The sequence below is a fragment of the Crocodylus porosus genome, unplaced genomic scaffold, assembly GCF_001723895.1.
Source record: "Crocodylus porosus isolate Cpor-Errol unplaced genomic scaffold, CroPor_comp1, whole genome shotgun sequence".
Classification (NCBI taxonomy): domain Eukaryota; kingdom Metazoa; phylum Chordata; order Crocodylia; family Crocodylidae; genus Crocodylus; species Crocodylus porosus.
This window is the reverse complement of record NW_017728911.1, coordinates 8,975,587-8,996,446: the sequence shown is the minus strand read 5'-3', so window position 1 is coordinate 8,996,446 and position 20,860 is coordinate 8,975,587. Positions and strand designations below refer to the sequence as shown.

The window sequence follows — 20,860 nt, the reverse complement described above, 5'->3', positions numbered from 1 at the left end:
TTTTTACCTGTTGTGAACAAGCCTCAGCTTAGCGTGACTTTTTCAGATCTTACTGTATAGTCTTTTAACAGTCGTAAGGGAATTATTGGAGTGTTCATAAACTTTTGTGGGGAGGGCTTCCTCCAGTCATCCCGGGAAAAGTATGACAGCATTTGTGGTCAGGGCTCCAACGGGCTGGATGCTGTGTTGAACCCTGTACCATTGTTCAAATGTTGCCTGTACCCACTCTGACTCGGTGTCTTGCCTCAGCATTCCCTAACCCGGCAACCAGGTTTTAGTCAATCAAGTTTAACTAGGCCTCCCATAGTGCGCCCAATGTACAGCCCAAGATGCCTATTAAACTTTACTTCTGCTTAGCTCTGGTTAGATGAGGTGTGTGCGTGTGGCGGAGGGGGGGAGTCCTTTGTAAATCCAGATTAGAATTGGTCTGATAAAAGCTGAGCTGGGTGTGTGTAAATGTGGGTTGACTAGCATTTGAAGCACAGATTCCCCATCATGCTTTTCCTCCTTGCTTTTCTGATCCCAGAATTCACTGTGTCTTTGCTTCAGGCTTTCTTTTCTCCATCTCCCATTTAAATGAGTTGTCATCTGGTTCCATCTCGGATGCAAATGAGACCAGGGCAGTTGCTCCCTTATCTGGAGGGCTTTAGGTGTGTCTCCCACTGTGTTTTCATTGTCTTTCGTAATCAGTTCTGGTTGGGGGCGGGATTCTCTGTGAGTCAGACAGGCTGCGTCCTGTGCCAGGGTTCCCCAAGAACATGGAGCTGAGAGGTAACAGTGTAAGGTTTTGTGTGTATATAAAGGCAGTCAGGACAATTAAATCCATACCTTAATTCACTTTTAAGTGATTTTGTTCAATTGCATTAAACTCTGCTATGGATGTCTTTATTTGGAATTAAAGTGCCCTGGATTCACTTCTGTCTAATTGATGACAAGCTAATTTTCATTAATTTTCCTGAACACCTCCATAGATGGAAACCTTAATACAACATGTTGCTTCTACAGTATGTTGAACTGAATGTCTTGCAGCTGCCAAAAAGTGTCACGGGCCTTTTATATAATTGGACAAGCTGTTTTTGAAAGATGTGCTAGAAAAGGGGTGTTAACATCCACCATTGTAGAAGGTAGCTTGGGAATCCCTAATGCCATGACCTGCTAATTGTGTGAAACTGGGTTATGCCCTTAGTTGCTGCTCTTCTGTTTAAAGGAGGACTGAGTACCTTTGCTAAAATGAAAACTTTCAGGTGGTGTTGACTTTTTTTAACCCCAAACTGTTAGTATTATATGGTAAACAACAAGTGAAAACATGTTGCATTTAGAGGAAAGTGGTGTTAGTTTTTTTTCCTCTCATTTAAAAAAACCCAAATTATTCTTTGTTTGAACACCAGTTATGTCTGGGTGACCATGCTCTTTGTTTAATCTTTTAACAGCTACATACATCCCTTTCCATGTGGAAGGCAAAGTGACATTCTACAATAGAGACTTCCAAGGATCTTTGCTAATTTGTTTCAGTAGTTAATTGTTCTTGCTGTTAAATTCATCTTCCTTCTATCCTGAATTTGTCTAGGTACAACATTCAGATGCTGGCTCTTCTTATGCCCGTGCTTTTGGGCCTGGAGAGACCTCCTTCCTTATTTTTATTCTTTATGTAGATATTTGTAGGTTGTGATTGTAGCATTCTCTTAACTTTCTCTTTCATGCACTCAAAGCTTTCATTTTGTAAAGTAACTTGTGCCTCTTCTTTCCAGTTTTTTAACATGCTCCTTGAGCTGTGGACCCAAGAACATAATTTAGTCTTCCAATAACAATTTAACCAGTACTAAGTACAGAGGTCATATAACCTCTCTACTGCTGTTCACTTATTCAGTCAAAATAACCCAGATTAAGTATTTGAGGGAGATGGATAAGAAATTTGGGAAAAGTTAATCCTATTTCACTCCCTTAAAAACAAAAAAAAAAACTTCATCCTTTCCCTTGAAAATTGCTCAACAGTTAGTAAGAGTCAAAATATTACTGAGCAGTCAGTCTTTAAGTGCAGCTCTGCAGAGCCCAGCCAGCTGTGTTTTGCTCTACTAGCAAGAAGAAAGAGTGAGAGTCTCTTTGAGTTCAGATTAACTTTGTTTGGATATGTGTGAATTCTGGAGAAAATAGATCTATGGACTCGATACGTTGGAGAACTGTTCTTTGGAGGACCATGTATGCAGAACCAGTGCAAAACAGCAGCATAAAGTGTGGTGTCACATAAATTTTTTTCACTGAAGATGCACTCTATCAAGGTATTATAATCCATTGCTTTACAATTGTGTGCATTATTTTTTAATAGTTTGTAATAGTTTTACAATTGACAAGCTATTGGCATAATTGCATTGGCAGTTACCAAATAACGCAGTGCAGATCTCTCCTATACAGTAAGAAAGTATGTTTCTATCCAGATCCATAACCTCGGGAGTGCAAAATGTAGCTTACGCTGAGAGGTTTTCTATTCCTCTGCCTAAGGAAAGGTTGCGAGGCACCAGTCCAGAAACAATTTTTTGACATGATGGAAGCAGAATTAGGCATTCACATCCTGTGAACAGTAACAAATCCTGGGTCTTCTATTTTGCTGGTGCCCTGTATTAATAATTAAGGGGAGTAGTAAGAAGAATGGAGAACTCTTGACCCATTGGATCTTGTTACCAAGTTAACCCAATGTAAAAAATATTTAGTTTTTGACCATACCAGCTCACCATACAGACTTCTAGACTGTGGCAGTCTCATGACCTAGATTTGTGTTTGCTCAAGCCTAAATGAACCAGTTAAGAAGTGTCTCCAGGGAGACAGACCTCTGCTAAATTATAGGAGAACTTTATATTTAAATATAATATTGGTAGCTGCAACCATACTTTACCTGATGTTTTGAGTCCTCATTTGACAGAGCACTAATTACTATAAACACAATTATGGTATGGATTTTCAGTAACATCAGGCTTTGCATTCATTTTAAATTGTTCATTGACAAGAATGTAATGTGTCAGGCAAGAGAGTGTTTACAGCTTCATAACATGAAGCAAAGGCATTTTCTAATTTACTTGTGTTAACTTAGTGTTTGAAATCCTAACAATAAAAACAGAAGAATTCCAGCATAAAGCAGTTAGATGAAACCTGATGTGACAGACCTCTAAAACACAAGGGAATTTTAGTGGGGTGACCGCAACTTTGGTGTAACAGAAAGGAACTCCGATCCTTTCGTTGGGTCCTGTCTTCATTCTGATACATTTTTGCCATTTTTTAAGTTAAAAACATGGTTTTCTGGGGAGAGAAATATTTTAGAATTTGCATCTCAAATTAACTTGCCTGGACACAACTGGACAAGATCCTCAATTGTGACTTAAATTAAATATCTGTTGGCTGTGACACTAGCCACTACGGTTAGGTCCAGATTGAAAAAGCAAGCCCAGTAGAAACACAGGTAGAATTTATTTATGCAATAGCAGGTTTAGGGATGTGTTAAGTCTATTCACACTAAAAATCTGAAGGAACGTCTGCCTGCCTGGCTATTTAAAAGAAGCTCACCAACAAATTCCAAAGAGACTATATTGGGATGGCTGCCCCCAGTTACCCCTGAGGATAGCTTGGCAGGGCACCTGATTAATTATACACATGTTTATGATGGCAGTTGGTATATTAATGTAAATTTGAAATGATAGTTTGATGCAGATGGTGACTCCCTGTAAACATAAAGTGAGGAAAATGTAGTCTCTCTTTTTTATTAAGGACTGAGATGGTGGAGGACTCCACAGTGAAGTTGTGGCCTGTAGATATTACCAAAATCCAAATGCTAAAAGGCACATAAATCCACATGCAATTATGCTTCACCTGATATACACTGCTGTACAGAGGGTGGAATAATACCACCCTTGGATATTTCTACCAAATTCAGAGTTCCTTTATCTGCCCAGCCTCCTTCCTACCATCAGTTTGACTGACTGAGCCTCAAGTCTCTATCTCTGCTCTTCACGCAGGTTTTTGCTTTTTCCAAGGCTTGTTGTATTAGCTGAGAGGTCCAATTGTTTGACCTCTTTCAACTTGGATGAAGCCAGGTAATATGGAAAAAGAAAGGATTATTTAAAGCAATACAGGGCCTACATGTTTGTCACTGCTGCAGCACATAAGAATAGGGGAAAAATACCACTATGTAATATAATGAAAGAAGTGCAGTAAAATCTGAAGGAATGAGTGCTTTATTCAGCAGCTGCAACTTTTAGTTTTTAGACAGTTCTGGAACTGCTTTATATCCACATGTTTTGGATTGATGCCAAGAGGACCAGCAATTTTTCCTGAATTCTCTGTAGAAATAGAGAATAGTTTTGCTCTGACATTGTCTTCCTTCTTGTTACTCTAAGGTTACTTCTCAAGGAGATTTAAGTGAATATGTTTTGGTTTTGTATTTATTTCATTTATGCCTTGCCTGGTAGTTACCTTTATGCTTTTGGGTTTACTATGCATCCTATAAGAAAATCCATAGATCAGTTTTTTAAAAAACTTCTTACAGTTCAGTGAAAATAAAGTGCTGCTCTCTATAAATATTTATACTTTTTGCCGAAGAGAGTATTTTTTTTGCATTTGACATTCCTTGAAATACCTGCCTTAAAAGAGATGAAAAGATACTTATCTCTGTAAATACTTTTTCCTGAAGAATCTCAAGCTAAGCCTTTTTAATGAAGAAAAACGATACAAGGAAAGGACTTGAAGCCTTTCCTTGTATGCACGTTTTAGAAGTAAAAATATGTTTGAGAAAAGATTGTAAAGCAGCATTTGGCAATTTTTGCAGGTTGCCAGCTGCAGTGACCCTGCTTGGATTGGAAGTGGGTGGGTAGGTAGAAGCTAGGACCCAGCAACTGTCACCACCACTTCTCCCTGCCATGACACAGGAGAAGCACCTGCCACTGCTTCTGCCTGCCGTGCCATGCGGGGAGTGCCTTGTGCCACCACTTCTACCTGCCACAGCATGGGAGAAGCCCCCACTGCCAAAGCCCCACATCCACAGGCTGGATCCCATGGCTCCACTGATCATAGGTTGCTGACCTCTGGTTTAATGGATTTTTAAGTGAATATATACTACTTAACGCAGGCCCTTTGAAATATAGTGGTAAGTGTTTTGGTTGTTAATGCAGTAAGTTCAACTCTTCTCAGGGGCTTGTCAAAAGTAAATGTAAATTATCTGAAGTAGAGGTGCACAGTTATCTGAAGTAGAGGTGTCTGGCTCCCAGCATCCTGTTATTTGACCCTTGGGGTTCCCCATGGGTCTGGAGGGAGCCCTGTAGGCTGCAGCTCTAAATTGGCTGTGCAGGGCGGTGTGGAGTCCCTGGAGTTGGATCCCATCCAGGCAGGGACAACAGAGCCCCTGGAGCTGGATCCCACTGTGGGAGAGGATCGGTATGGGTTCCTGTCTGGTGTGTAGACTGACCCTGAACCACTCATCTGGTCTGTGGGGCCAAAACCAGGAGCACCACTGATCTAAAGGTATGAGGAATATATACATCAATCTAAAGGCCCTTTACTCCTGAATGGAAGCCTCCCACATGGGTTTAATATGGTAAAATTATGCATATTGACTTCTCACTTGCACTGTCCCCTGCTCAGCAATTCTGTCCCTGCAACATCCAGATCGATTCTGTTACTCCAGCCCCTGCCTCAGTATTTCCCCCAGTTCCTTTATCTGCCCAGGCTCCTACCTACCGTCAGTTTGGCCAACTGAGCCCCAAGTCTCTATCTCTGCTCTTCATAAAGGTTTTTGCTCTTTCCAAGGTTTGTTGTATTAGCTGAGAGGTCTCCTTTTCCCCTTCTTGTCTCAAGTGTTTCAGGAAGAAAGAGAGGCCCTTTAGCTGGAATCTCTTGAGCATATATGAACAACCTTTGACAGAAGCAGGACTTAGGCTGCCCTGGTCGCTCTGCTTTACCTGTGGCAGGTTAAGGTGTTATGTCTTGTGTTGTGTCAGGGTTGACAGTAGTTTTATTAAGAGGTTAGATTATGGATTTGTATAGGATGGTTTAGATAGTGATGATCCTGCCTCAACCAGGAGGCTGGACTAGATGACCTCTGGAGGTCCCTTCCAGGCCTTCTTCTCTATGATCCTATGATTCTATACCTTATTGCTCCCAAGAGGGGAAGGGGAGGGCACGGGGGGAAACCAAAGCTATTCTAAACTACCAAGCTCTTTTTTTTCTCCTTCTCTTTCATCTCTGCTGAAAATAATGCTTGGTTACTGAGGGAAATGGGGGGGAGTTTGGTGGCTCTTTTTCAAGGGGTGAGCAGGTAGAGCAGATGGCCAGTGGTTTTGTCTAGGAAGGGCCAACCTTTGCTAGAGGGCTGAAGTTTCCTGTGCCATTGCAAAACTGTATCCACAAGTAGCAAATTCCTATTGTTCTTCTAATTTTCATAGTTTTTCATTAATGCCCAAGTTTTTATACATATTTTCTTTGCCAGGAAATATCTTCACCGCTGTCAAAGTTGATATTTGATAGAGGCAGACAAGGTTTTTTGGGTAAATCTGATATTTATATTTGATAGAGTGTATTGGGTTCTCACCTGGAACCACTTTCTCGGAAGTGTTTGCAACACAAGTGGCTTACTTGAAATGACTGTTACATTACTATTAAAGACTGGAAATATGAAATAAACTCAGTGTTTGGGGTAAGAGCCACTCTCAAATGGCAGTTGGCGATATAGAAGTCCCTTGATCAGAGAGAAATAGAAATCCCGATGAATAACAACACTTCAACCCCATATATTGGCTTACTTATCACTCTGGTGGTATTGAAAGGGTGAAATGGGACCACCAAATCAAAATGTTAGGTTCTTGAATACTGCTAGAATGCATTGCAGTTGGGCACATAAAACATCTCAGAACGTACACTCACTTGACCAAGTTTCTGTGTAGTCTTGGGGCAGCCCCACATGACTTCAGTTCTTCTGTAATGGAAGAGTGCTTATTAAAAATGAGAGCTAAAGGCACATGAAGAATGATAGGTATGAAACAGCTTCTGCTGTCATGGTTGCCCTTTAAAGCAGCAGCACTGACTTAGCCTTTTAATCTGTATGTTGCACCATATATTATTACAACAGCAAACATGTTTTAGTGGTTCTCAACCAGTCACCGTGAGACCCTTTCAAAGGTGATGTGGTGCTAGCACTGCTAAAAGTCACTGCCAAAGTCAGCTGAAACTGCCCCATGCATCTCTCTTTCCAGGAGCAGCGTGAGGAACCAGACCAGGAAGTAGCTGCAGCAGGATTAGGTTGATGTAGTCAGGAGTGCCTGGTCCGGCTGTCATTCATGGAAACAGCAGCATGCAGGGCTTTCTCACTTGGCTGCAGCAGCACAGTAGTCTGAGGATGAAGTAGGTAAACTGAGACTTAGAACAGTGGTTGTCAACCAGGGTGCCATCAAATTCGGAAAAGTTTTGGAGGGGTTTCTTCAGCCTAAAAAGGTTGAGAACCACTGGCACTAAGTAATAACTGCCAGGCAAATAAGCCTGATAGCTATCGGAAAATGAAGACTTTGTCCCCTTATTTCTATAGGCCATCCATTTACTTTATTTTAGGTTTGTGTAGCAATTGTAGGCAGACCCTCCTTGTGCCTGTTCAATCTATGTGAACTCAGTAACAAGATATAGCCCACTAAAACCTGACACATTTAACATCTTGGGAGCTGCTGCTAACAATGCAAATGTGACTAAACTATTGATTAGAGCATTTGCAAGTTGCCCTGCTGGACAGTTTGTATTTTGTAGGAAACATGTGATGTGTTATAGAAACGGAGCTCCTCATCTGGCTCAAGGACATGAATGACATCATCTTACAGTACTGGTTGTTAGTAAACTTCAGAGTACATATAATACAGACTGATGCAGTACAGGACAGGAGCCTGCTGCAAGCCTAATTTGTTCCCCAGATGGGCTAGGGTTGACGATGACATCATTAATATACTCTTTGAAGATGATTTTACTATCATGTGTATAGTTCATAGATTCATAAGCATTAGGGCTGGAAGGGACCTTGGGAGATCGAGTCGAGCCCCTTGCCTCAAGGGCAGGAAGTCAGCTAGGGTTTGGGGTTTTTTTAAAACATGGGTGTCTCCAGTACCTTATGAATTGATATATGTTTGCTACCAGTTTCTCCTTTATGCTAATGTAAAAAGAGCATTTTAAAACTTTCCCCAAAAGCTGAAGAAACAATACTGTGGTAACCTCAGACTGGAGCTGCAGTGTCTAAGTCACCATCTATGCCACAAAAGGCTTCCACTAGACTGATGCGGCAAAGGATACTTTTCAGTAGCAGGACTCCAGCTGTGCAATGTTAGGGCTCAGCAGAGGGGCTGATGCTGAGCCACCCTGTGCCCATTCATGACTGCAAGCAAGAGCCAGCTCTGCATTAAGCTACTGGCACCTGTTGGTTGAACTGTGAGTTAGACATGACAACTCATGTAGTTCCTAAAAGGTTTAAATTAATATCCTGACTTTATTATGCTGTGTTCTACACAAAGGCCTTGCCCTGATGAGCTTGCAGTTAGGAAAGAGGTGTTTATGCGTTGTTGCAACATATTTGATGTCTTGCCCAGTCCTTCACTGCTGACTGTTATATGAGGTGTAATGGAATAATGCTCTGGTAGTCTGATTCTTATGTAGTCAAAACAACATTTCTATTTTGAGCAGAGGTTTTTTTAGCATGAATGAAGGGAGCAGTTCATGATGAGCAATTACACTGCATATTAAAGCAATGTAAAGAGTTTGTCCCTTGCCACATGTTTCTCATTTAAAGAGCACACGGAAGTATCCCAAGAGATTCCTAAAATGAAGGTGTTATGTATCACAGCATGTGCTTAAAAAAAAAAAAGAAAGGACTGAAGAGGCTTGTATGTGCTCTAGACTTTCTCCAGCTGTGCTAATTATCTAGGTCTTTTGCATATGGAGACACTTTATTTAGAGTGATATAGACCAAATGATGTCCCCTTGCTCCTGGTTTCCACAGATTTTGTTTACAGCCTTGATTTGAAGCCCCTCTTTAACTACAGGCTGTGCATTACCAGAACATGTGCCAAGTTTGCAATGAGCTTTGACTACAGTGCAGTGGTGCTCAACAGACAACAGACCACCCATGGGTCAGTTCTAGCCTGTAGATCTGTGTCATCCCCACAGGTCTGGAGATTTGGTGGCAAGGGAGCGTAGCCATTTCTCCCTCCCCCACGCCCCCGCACCAGATTGTTGGATTGGGCCCCACCCCAGCCCACCATCCTTGTGCCACTCATCCAGGCCCAGATGGTTTAGGCACCATTTATGTAGTGAATGACTGTGAATAACTCATCATCAAGTAAACAAAGTACAGAGGGGATAAGCTTAGCTTAGCATCACTCTTCTTGCCTTATAATGAAATATTATGTAGTTTATTTGAGAGAAAGGGACCAATTTGTTGTTGTTTTCAGGTGCCTGCTAAGACTTGGTTTACCATGGTAGGAATATATTTTTCTGATGTCGATGAGGGCTGAGGTAGGTAGCGTTCTACTGATACATTTTATTAAAACTTTCACACCCTCCCACTATTTCCTAAACTTCATTTACACTTGAGTCCCTTTCTAAAGATCTGATCTCATCTTGGACTGAAGTTTGTATTTGAATAAGTTTCATACGGAGTCAGAGAAGCTGACTGTGTGGATTAGTTCTTTATTGAAGTTAATGCTAGCTTGTTGTACATTCAGTATCTTAACTCCTCCAGGCAAATCTCTTCTTTGGTCTTTTTGATTCTTCATATTGAAGAAAGAACTAATTTTGCTTGCTCTAGCTCTCCCTCTTGTGTAGCAAAAAATCTTTTCCAGTTTGCATTCAAGAACTTCCATCTGCAGCTCCTCAGCTGGAGGTGCAGATGGAAGTTCTTGAATGCAGACTGACTTAGTCATTGTCCCTCTTACTATGAGTGTCCAGTAACTCAGGAAAGACTTTTGTGTGTTTGTGCAGTTTTCACACCATAATGTCACATTGACCTTAACTGTGGGATTCATCATACCTTTTGTAGAATTAAAGTAAAAGGCAAAACTTAAAAAGTAAGTGGTTTATGCTAATGTGACGTTCAAGTAGAATCCAGTGGAGACAGGCTTGGTGGTAAAATACCATGTTTACTGAATCCAAAACAATGTTTGAATTTTAAGACAGCCTCCCAGTAATTAGATTCAGTGCGTGGAAAATGAGAATTTTTTAATAGTTTGTAAGTTTGTTAGACTTTTCCATATATAGAATCTAATCATTGGGTCATCTTAAATTTGTTCTCTCCCCTACCACTGTGTCATAGAAAGCAGTGTCTGGTGGGGGCTGGGGCAGGCATCCTGCCCCTTGCCCCCAGCCCTTGATGAGTGTGCCAACACTCCCTCCACTCTTACCCTATGGGGCGCCTCTGTTTTTGGCCCTGGCCTGGGGCACAGAGCACATGGTGGCTCTGGCCAAGCAGCAACAGCGGCAGAAGCTTGTGTTGAGCCCTGAGTCAGGACTGGAGCCAGCTCGTCAATCGCTCTGCCCCTCCCACTGCACCCTGTGATCTCCTCTTTGCTCTTCACCCCACGCCTCATGGCATTCCCTCTGTTCTCCACTCCTTTCTCCACTCGCAACCCATGCATGTGTGTACTGTGTGATATGGCTGGGGTTGGGTCATGCTCAAATTCAAGGTGAGCTTTCTTTTTCCACATGTTGAATGAGGCAAAACAAGTTCATCTTAGATGAGGAAAAATAGTATTTTTGGAATATCAGCAGGTTTTGGACATATGTAGTTTATATCCTTTTGTTCTCACTTGTCTTATGCTTCTTATCAGCAAAAAGTTGATCTCTTCATTAGACATTATGACCTTTCAAATGGATGCAACTTTTGACTTGCTGAAAAATGGATAGCTGTTTCTGTTGAGGTACACTGTAATGCACTGGTGAAAGCTAGACTGTCCATGTTTAAGTGTAGAGGAATGTAGGAGAGTTGTTAGGGATCTGCCTTCTGTTATTGCTTCTTTAAATATAAGCTAGTAGGGGAGATGGAGTGCTTTTCTACACATCAGTTTAAGGTAGCTACTCAATGAGGTTGTTAAGTGCACTCATCCTTTTTTGTTTTTTCTGAATGACAATTTCTCTTTGTCTAGAGTCATTCACACTGAAAATATCTGGATATTGTTTGTGCGGGCAAAACTTAAGGTTCCTAGAAAAAGATCAGTATCCATTTACCTTTTTATTATGAAAGTCAATCAATTCAAGTCATAAAATGTCTGACATCAGCGGTCTGTTAGTTTCACCTTTGGGCAAGATATAAAGAGAGAAGAGGGAAGAAAATTCTGTTTCTGGAACCTGTCCATTCCCTCCTGTCATTTTAGAGCACTTATTTTTTTTAATAAGGAAATAATATAGGAGACTGAGAGTTCAGGGAGTCTCCTTATAATCGTTGTGCAGAAATATTGTAGAAATAGAAGTTCAAGTCATTTATTCTGCCAGGCCTGTGACTGACAGGTGAATTGCAGCAATTCAGAAAGGCCAGTGAGTTAGCAATCACATCTGAATAACTAGGTCTGGCTACTGTCAGAGATGGGCTGACTTCCCTCCTGCTGGTGACTTGTTCCCATTGTTGTTTTTTTCCAAGAGCTGAAAAAGCCAACATGATTTCTGGTGGAACTAACCCAGGCTGTGAAAAATCAATCACATAGTCTTCTGTTCTATGTTGTTACTCTGCATGGTCTGGCTGTTGCTATTGCTATTGTTCAAGAGACAATTGCCACGTTGAAAGGCCCAACCAGTACGATAATAAACTAGATACTAACATGGAGCCATATTGTGAAAGCATCAGAGATGGTGTTTTTATTGATGGGAGATAGAAGGTACGCTAAGGCCGTACTGAGACCTTATGCTGGATTTGTTAAGTTCCAGCTATCTACAGTCTATTTGAAAATAATAGACAATGGATAAATGTGAGATCTAAGTATTGTAATTGGAGATCTCTGCATAATGGGTAAGAGACAGGGAAAGTCCAGCAAAATGTGCATGCAGTTTACTGAAGTGTGGATTAATGAGGTGTTACTGGAATTGTCTATGTCATATTGTCTATGCCTACATGGATACTTGCGGGTCAGTTGGGAAATACTGAACTGGTCTAGTGATAGTTTTACTCATTAAATTGCCCTACTGCTGATGGTAAAATAAGGATCTTCCTCTATGTTGCCTTTTAAAAGGTAAAAATACAAGGAATGTCCATTCTTCTTTCAGATCCTCTAGTAATGAATTTATACAAGTAACATTTAGACCCATGACTAGGGACCTACTTAATTCATGGTTTCACGGATTTTGCAGAAACCATGGAATCTGGGATTGTCTGCAAAATCAACAACAAAAAAACTTAATGAAAATAAAATGGGCAACCAACAATTAAGATGGTGGTGACCCCTTCCTCCCACCTGGGCCTTTCCACCAATCAGTGCTGAGGGGTGGGATTTCTCTACCAGTCAGTATTGAGGGGCAGAGCTTCTGTGAAATGATTGCAGAATGTGAACCTTATGCTGCCATCAACCTGTGGAAATTGCTAAGTACCCCTATGATTCAGGTAGAACCTACACATGACCCTTCATAAAGGGTTGTTTGGTTTCGGGTTTGGTTTTGGTTCTTGTTGACATGGTTTGCCTGCTTTTTATTCCTAGTTGTCTAATGCCTATTATTAACCTCTCTAGTTTGGTTTTATAGCTCATGAGTACTACCGAATATCAAAAATCATTCTTAAAAAGAAGCCTGCAAAATGATGGTTACCTCTGGGCTGAAAAGGCTGTACAGAACTGTAGCTAGTAATCAGACAGCAAGGTGGCTAGCTGTAGTAGTCTGAAGTCAAGCAGAAGGCAGTTTCTTTGGTCCCTGCCCTAACAGACTGAGAGGCATAAACTTTCATACTCTGCAGCCTAACCTCAGAAACTGTGAGTTTAGCGACTAAGCTAGTTAGTCAATAAGGTGCTACCCTGTTCTTCCTTTTGCCTAATAATCAGACAATCAAGAACAAAAAATCTGTCTTCAGTTACCAGATTACTTTCTGAATAAATGTGTACCATACTGTCTAACATATAAGTTGAGTGTTTTTCTCCTGAGAAGAGAGATCAAAAATTAAGGGATGCCTTTAGACATGAGGGAATGGTGTTTCAGTGCCCTGTAATTACACCGCATTGGAGCAGACTTGATTAATCGAGTCTCCATATCTCATGTAGTCAATGTCCCTGTGCTTCAAAATGGCACTGCAGGCACTTTAACTAAAGCTCATTGATCAAACTTAAGTTGCAGTGCCCCCACCACTATTTTGAAGTGCGGGATGCTGAATTCATGAGACTCGGTGGGCACTTTAATTAGAGGCTCATGTAGCTGCTCTAATTAAAGTTTGCCCCTCTTCCCACCCCTGAAGTATATGTAAAGACACCCAAGGAGTCTTACACACCACAGCTATGTAACAAAAAAAAATTAAATGGCTATAATAAAAGTAGAGAACATTCAATCAGATATATGTTGATAACTTTTTTCCCCACAATTTTGTCCTTTTCTTGGGTAGGTATGTGTTATACACAGATGTCTCATGTGGAAGGCACACTCTAGTCAACAACATCTATTTAATTCACAAGTCCTACAGCCTGTGTTATGTAGAAGTTAGACTAGGTGATCACAATTATCCCTTCTAGACTTAAAATTTATTAAAATAATCAAAAGGCATAGAGTTAGTTGTGTATGGTTTTGAGAAACAGGAAGGACATGTTGGTGTTCTTTTTATTTGACTGTACATTCTTGTTAAAGGTTGGACTTGGACTTGTAATTTGAATTTACAGTGTTGAGTTTATTGTATTGATGAGCTAGCTAATCAGTGTATTGAAAATCATGCTATTACTATTCAGTTGTGATGGAGTATTCATTGTTGGCTTGATGCCCAGGCAAGATATTTTGTTTTTTAGTGCAATATTTTGACATACTTCAGACAGTATGTAAGATCTTTAAAACTGTGTACATGACTTCCTTAAAGTTACTTTAAATTGTGCCAACAAAAATAGCTATTTTGACAAGTTACTAGCTGTGCTGTGCTAATAAAGCTTTCTACAGAATTGTTATTTGATCATTTCTTTAATTGCACGTGTTTTTACTTAAAGATTATTTTTTAAAGTACTGAAAAATGGAGGGGTGAAAGAACTAAATATAGCTCTGATTTCCTTACTGTGTTATTGGGTATTTTAGTAGGAACTTCCAAGTGACTTAACATCATGGTGGCCCTATCTCTGAAGATCTGTGTCCGCCAGTGCAATGTGGTGAAGACGATGCAGTTTGAACCATCCACAGCAGTGTATGATGCATGTAGAGTTATCCGTGAACGAGTACCTGAGGCTCAAACGGGGCAAGGTTAGTTCATACTTTTCCCCCCACTTCGGGCAAATTAAAAAATGAGTTGCATTTTGGCTTTGGATTCCTGTACTAAATTCTCTTCCTTCCCTTTCTCCCCTTATCTTCCCTTGATTATTCTTAATTTTAAAAAAGGAATTGTTTTTAAAACCTGTGCCTTTATGGTCTAAGGCAGTTGAAAAGCACATCTGAAATGAATTGATAGCTGAAGTTAGTCAAACTTCTTTGCTTCCCTTCTGAATGAAAAATGGCTTTTTATAGTTATTTTTTATGAAACTTCCCAAATCCAAAAGTTTCAGTTTTTTTTGATAAAAGGTATCAGTTTCTTCAAACTTTTCAGCCATGTTGTGTTCACAGAACTGCTTTTCTCCTGTCATGTTTGCACAACTCCACCTACTGTATTCTCAACCATGGTTATAATAGTGGGAAAATCCAGGCAGCTCTTGCACAACATCTCAGGAAGTGGAGAGTGCCTGGAATATAAACACACAATAGTTTAGTAGCAAATGGGACAGCTCTCACAGAGCTGAGAATATTAGGCCAGAGACTACTAATGTTAGGGGGCCTGTCCACAGGGGAAAAAATTGGTTATAGAAAACACCAGGTTAGGCCTGCCATTGGCAAAACAAATATAGGATGTGTAGCTTAATAAACATGTCAAGCTGATACAAACCACATTGAGTGAGCCCTTATTAATTGCTTACAAACTGAGCTATGCAGTAGACATCTGCTAAAGTTCATCATAGCCCTCTAACTTTGTGCTAGCTATACCTCCAGGATGCATGTCGTTATAATAAGAAACCTATTGATTATACATAGCTATCCATATAGTTTTGTATTTTTATCTTCCTGGAGCTGTTCATAAATGACTGCATTGCTGTCTCTAAATTTTTTTAACAAGCTGAAGTGTAAAGATGCTGTACAAAAAAATTTCCCCTTGTAACAAGGTGGTTTTTGGAGGCCTGATTGAGGGCCTCTTTTCTGAATGTAGGAAAACAAAGGCATTTAATTTGAACAATCCAGGTGCTGAGTGTGCCTAATTTCTGCTGAAGTCATTGGAAATTGAGTGCAATATACCTTTTCAAGGTCAGAACCTTTGCACAAGAGAAAAGGAACACATCTTTATAACTGGTATACTCAGTTTTTTCTTTTGTGTATATGATTGTTTAAAACCTAAAATCGCTTTGCCTATGAATGGCATAGCTACATTGAAATAGAATTTCTGTATCTTACTTCCCTCCTCCCCCTTTTGGGTTGTTCAAGCCAAAAGACATGTTAATTAAGAAAAACGAATATCAAGCAAAACAGGCATATGATCAGGTTGTCTTTGCTCCAGAATTCCACAAATAAAACACAGTTTTTTCTGCAGTATAGACATATCGGGTATGTACTGGTCACATATTGTAGTCAGAGAATAATGAAGGTCATGAAAATTTAGAACTGTTTTACATATATAGTTTCAAGAATGATTTTTGCACCATTAACTGCTGAATGTATGGATCATAATCATTTCTACGTGTACAAGTTGTCTTTTCAGTGATTACTTTCCTAACGTAAATGTATGCAAAGAAGTGTTGCTGTGTTTTATGTTCAAGGGTTTTGAGAAGCGTTCTTCTCTTAAAAGATCCATATTTTTAGGCTAAATAATTACTTTTCTGGAAAGTTTATGACTTCATGAATAGTATATTTGAGTCAGTACAGTTACAGATTGTCCATTAAAAGATGGATGCAATCAGTATTATTCTTTGGAAGCTTGCTCAGAGCTATTTTGAAAAGAACACTTTCCCTGTAAGCCATGGTTATTTTTATACTCAATTATGGATTATAGTATCTTGCACAGTTACATATACATATGGCACTGTGTTTATAACCACATTTAATTTTAAACCCTGCCTAATAAATGTAAATTGTTGATAGAGATTTCACACTGAAAATTAAGGTGATAACTCTCTGGAATTGGAATGACTCGTGCTTCCTAGTCTGCTTGCTTATATTAGTGTGCTGTTGCAGCTTGTGATTCTTGTGTAAGAAAGAAATCTCTTTAGGTGTTCTTCCTCTCTGGTTAACAGGAAAAGGTTTTAAGTTGGTGCCTATAGTCTTTATTTTGCTAAACTTGAAATGGGTATTAACTTTCAAGGGCATGCATTTTTGCATTTTTAAAATCAATGCAAGATTTGTTATTGAATTCAGTGGGTGTAGGATTTTGCCTTTTCAGTAAAAATAATGAAAAGTAATTTTTCTATTTTTATTTATTTTTGGAAATATATTCTTAGCTGGACTTTAATTTATTTGCACTTGATTGAATTAGAATTTTAGTTTGTTATGAAATGCTCACATGACTATCAGGTACACACCATGTTTTAAAGAGGTAGTATTTAAAGTAATACAGTGACAGAGAAATAATTGTTAACCTTTACATCTGAATTCTTCTGCATTTTTGGTTTGCTGTTTACTATTAAGGCCAAGCGTTGGTGGTGAGAAACACTTAATATTCACTTCATGAAACATCCATTTCAGCTGTGATTATAACTATCTATCTTTAAAACCCTGCTGCATGATGCTAAACTAAATATTTCTTTAACTGGGGTAATAACACTTGCAGTAAATACTCCTTAACAGCAGAAGGTAAATTAACAGAAGGTTGACCTTGGAATCTGGTCATTATATTGAGTTTTTCCAGGTCACATTTTACCAGGAAAATGATGTCCCTTCTGTTTCATTCCACAGCCTCTGACTATGGACTGTTCTTATCAGATGAAGATCCTCGCAAAGGTATATGGTTGGAAGCTGGAAGAACACTGGATTATTACATGCTGCGAAATGGGGTATGACTGAGTTCTGTCCTGGTTTTCCCCATCAGACTTTAAGAAAAACTTTTTAATTAATAAGGAATAAAAATAATTTAATCTTTGGAAAATAAACTAGTTTTCGGGCAAAAGCAATGCACTTTTTGGTTTTTTTAAGTGCTGGATGACTACCATGCCAAACAGAATTAGTCGATAAAAAGACTGAAAATCGTGATTTTTTTTTCTGTGTTGGCAAGTATCTGTTAGTGTCCAAGCTTGTACGTCAGTATGGTATCAAGACAGGGTTCTGCCTTTTGTTCTAGAGAAGGAATTATCCTTTCCCTGTCACATAAAAGTAGGAGACAGAAGTGAATTTACATTTAAAAGGACTTGCATTCCCCTACTGCCAGATGAAGGCTGGAAACAGCTCAGCAGTGATGAGGAGTGACCCAGCATGGTTTCACACATTATTTCTGTGTTTAGAGAGAAAAAAGGTAGGGAAGGACATACTTGGCATCCTCAGGAGTACGATGAAAGCAGCATGGACCTAGCTTTGGAGTCCCTTTATAATGCTCTTGTTCTTTTTACTTGGTGTAAAGGGAGTAAATAAGATCTCACGCCTGTTCGTAGCAAGCAAGCTGTTGTCCCACTGCCATCTGCTTGAGAATGTGCTGCCGTATCTAGTGATGATTGTTAATTACATTACCTGAAAGCCTCTAATAAAATGAGTTATAGAAAAGGTTAGCTTCTGATTTTTGTCAACTGTAGACTTCAGAGGTAACCTGCATTGAGATTTAGGGTTTCTTTTCACACTTTCTTTTTGTAATGCCATATCTACATCTATATCCATCCAAAACCATAACTATATCCACATTGGAAAGATTTTCTTCAAAACTGGAAAGCCTAGTCTGTTCGTTAAATGATGTTAGGCTCAGCAGTTCCTTGCAAGTTTCAGTCCAATGTATACTTGCTAAAATTTCCTGAAGGTGTTCAGTGAACTCATTAATGCAGCTTTTAGACCAGTGAATCAGTGCCTTGAGATCCTTTCAAGGGTGCCATGGCATGCCACACAGTATTAGCACTGTTAGATATGCAAACATGATTCACAAGGTAAACCCTGAAATTTCAATTAGGAATCCATAGTGTTAAGAACATTCTGAGCTATTGTGGGCTGAATTCTTCATAACAGAATTGCTCTATTTTTCTGTAGCCAAAAAGCAAGTCAAAACTAAGAGCTGACATTTTATGAGGAGTGCCTTGAGTCTAACAATGTTGAGAAATACTGATTTAGACTAACACAGTATTAATTGGTAATACTAGAATTTGTCCTTTGGGCAGGTGACAAGCTTCAGAAGTTTGTCCTAACAAAAAATCAGATTTTTAGTCATAGAAGATTAGGGTTGGAAGGGACCTCAGGAGGTCATCACATCCAACCCCCTGCTCAAGGCAGGCCCATCCCCAACTAGATCATTCCAGCCAGAGCTTTGTCTAGCTGGATCTTAGAAACCTTCAAGGATTCCTCTGAAGATTTGGAACAGGCTTCCCGCAGAGGTGGTGCATTGACCCATCCTGGCGATCTTCAAAAAGTGTCTTAATGCCCATTGCTCGGGTCATCTGACCCCAGCGGTCTTTCCTACTCAAGTGCAGGGGGGCTAGACCTGATGATCTGCAACCCAAGGGCAGGGTCCCTTCCAGCCCCTAAAAACTATGAAAATTATGAAAACTAGGGAGATTCCACTGCCTCTCTGGATAACCTGTTCCAGTGTTTTACTACCCTCTTAGTGGGACCATTCTTTCTAATATCTAACCTAAATTTCCCTTGCTGAAACTTGAGACCATTGCTCCTTGTTCTGTCAGACAGTTGCTCTTTGTTAATATAAGTGTAAAAATATACCTGCTCCCAGTTCCGCTTACTTTAGAGGACTGCAGTGTTAGAATGGCTTCTGAAGCTATCTAATGCCATATGATTTCCTCTGTAGGATATTTTGGAATACAAGAAAAAACAGAGACCTCAAAAAATACGGATGCTGGATGGGTCAGTGAAAACTGTTATGGTGGATGATTCTAAAACTGTTGGTGAATTACTTGTCACCATTTGCAGCAGGATAGGTGAGAGTCTTTGGATGTGAATATGTCCTTCTATATTTTGCACCATGTTGTTATGCACGTTAGGTACAGAAATTATCAACTTCTGCATTGTTTACACCCTTTGAGATTAATATTGTTTAGTTTTTATTAAATATATTCTGTAAAATAGTTATAGCTACTGCCCTATATGAGTCCATATGGATTTAAACCCTAAATTATTAGCTACTCAGCAGTCAGAGGTACCAAATGATTTGAAACCTAGTGTTCTAAATAAGGAGTACTTAAGCAGGCCCTAGGAAGTATGCATGGGCGTGTGGGAATGGAGCACCACTATGCACGATCCTGCACAGGCATGGAGGATGCTCACCCCCCCAACACACATACACATGCCTAGTAACACAACACCCCCTCCCCCAGCTCAGCAGCCAGGGGTACGTTGCTCTGTGTCTGACTGCCAGGGCATACAATGATTCAAAAAGTTTGAAAACCCCTACTCTAAATATTTTAAGTATTTGTTAGCGCAGTCTTAAGTTGAGTTTACTTGTATGAAGCAAAGAATTAAACCAACTTCATAGCTAGGCTTAGCAGAATTCAATATATTTTAAAAAATTTTGATGACTACAATCAGTAGTTATTTTTAAGCATTTATTTCAATTTTTCTCAATTGAAATTTTTAGAGCTGTGTGAAATTAGGGGTGGTTTTCAATTTTTATTGATGTAGAGTGTGTGTGTGTGTGTGTGTATGTGTGCACGCGCATCCGCATGTAGACATGAATGCAAGTGTGAGCAACAGCTGCTGCAGGAGCTGGGGGCTGTGCCAGTGAGGGGGGCTTGGAGGGGCAGGGTTAGTAGTGCCTGGGAGCCTTAGGGCACTGGCCCCTCACTCTGCCCAGGTCCAAGCCATGGCAGGGGCTAAACTTCCACAGAGCCTGGTACAGGCCAGCCTCTACAGTAATGTGGATCACACATCCCAGGTGATGCAGGAGTTTGGTCCCTGTCTTAATTACCCATGGGCCAGGTTGGGCTCCACAGGAGTTTGGCCTCTGCCCTGACTGGGACCTGGGCAGAGCGATCAGCCAGCAGCACTTGGGTTTCCCCGCTGCTACTTGTCATGCCCCTCTAACACCCAGCACAGCCTTACCCTGCAGTGGCTGGTGTGTGTGCGCGCGCGCACAGTGCCCCCTGCCCTTGATTTCCTTACCTCCGTCCCAGGGTTTTTTTAGGTGATGCAAAGAGCTGGGCAGGTGACCAGTTTGATCTTTACTGCCTACGAGATTCCCCCTATTGTTTAGAAACCAACTGTTAATTAAGTTTATCTTAAATTACCATATTTCCCCAAATCTACAATGACTTGAATGTAGGATGTCTCCACTCCCCCCAGTAAATACATTCTCTAGAATCTAGTTAGTGGAAACTTGTCTTAAATGCATCTTCCTGCATTGCTGTGGGAGGAGAAGCAGCGGCAGGGGGTGAAGAGCCAGACACTTTCCTTTTGCCCTGCTGCCCCTTGTACCCCGCATGCCTGTGCCTGGATAAGATGTTGCAGCTCTTGGGTGGGCCTTGTCAGGGCTGGAGGGACC

At 40.3% G+C, this 20,860-nt stretch overlaps 1 protein-coding gene across 2 annotated transcripts in view; it reads left to right on the top strand.

Annotated features, from left to right (window-relative positions):
• Positions 1-20,860, top strand: part of TLN2 (talin 2) — a 247,679-nt gene that overhangs the window by 31,161 nt on the left and 195,658 nt on the right. The window contains exons 2-4 of one of the 2 annotated variants that reach the window (XM_019533415.1): positions 14,248-14,406; positions 17,134-17,231; positions 19,172-19,301. In XM_019533415.1, the coding sequence (XP_019388960.1) occupies positions 14,271-14,406; positions 17,134-17,231; positions 19,172-19,301 (364 nt within the window). In that variant the 5' untranslated portion in view covers positions 14,248-14,270. Of the gene's footprint in view, positions 1-14,244; positions 14,407-17,133; positions 17,232-19,171; positions 19,302-20,860 lie in introns of both variants that reach the window. The other variant, XM_019533414.1, reaches the window with a different exon arrangement.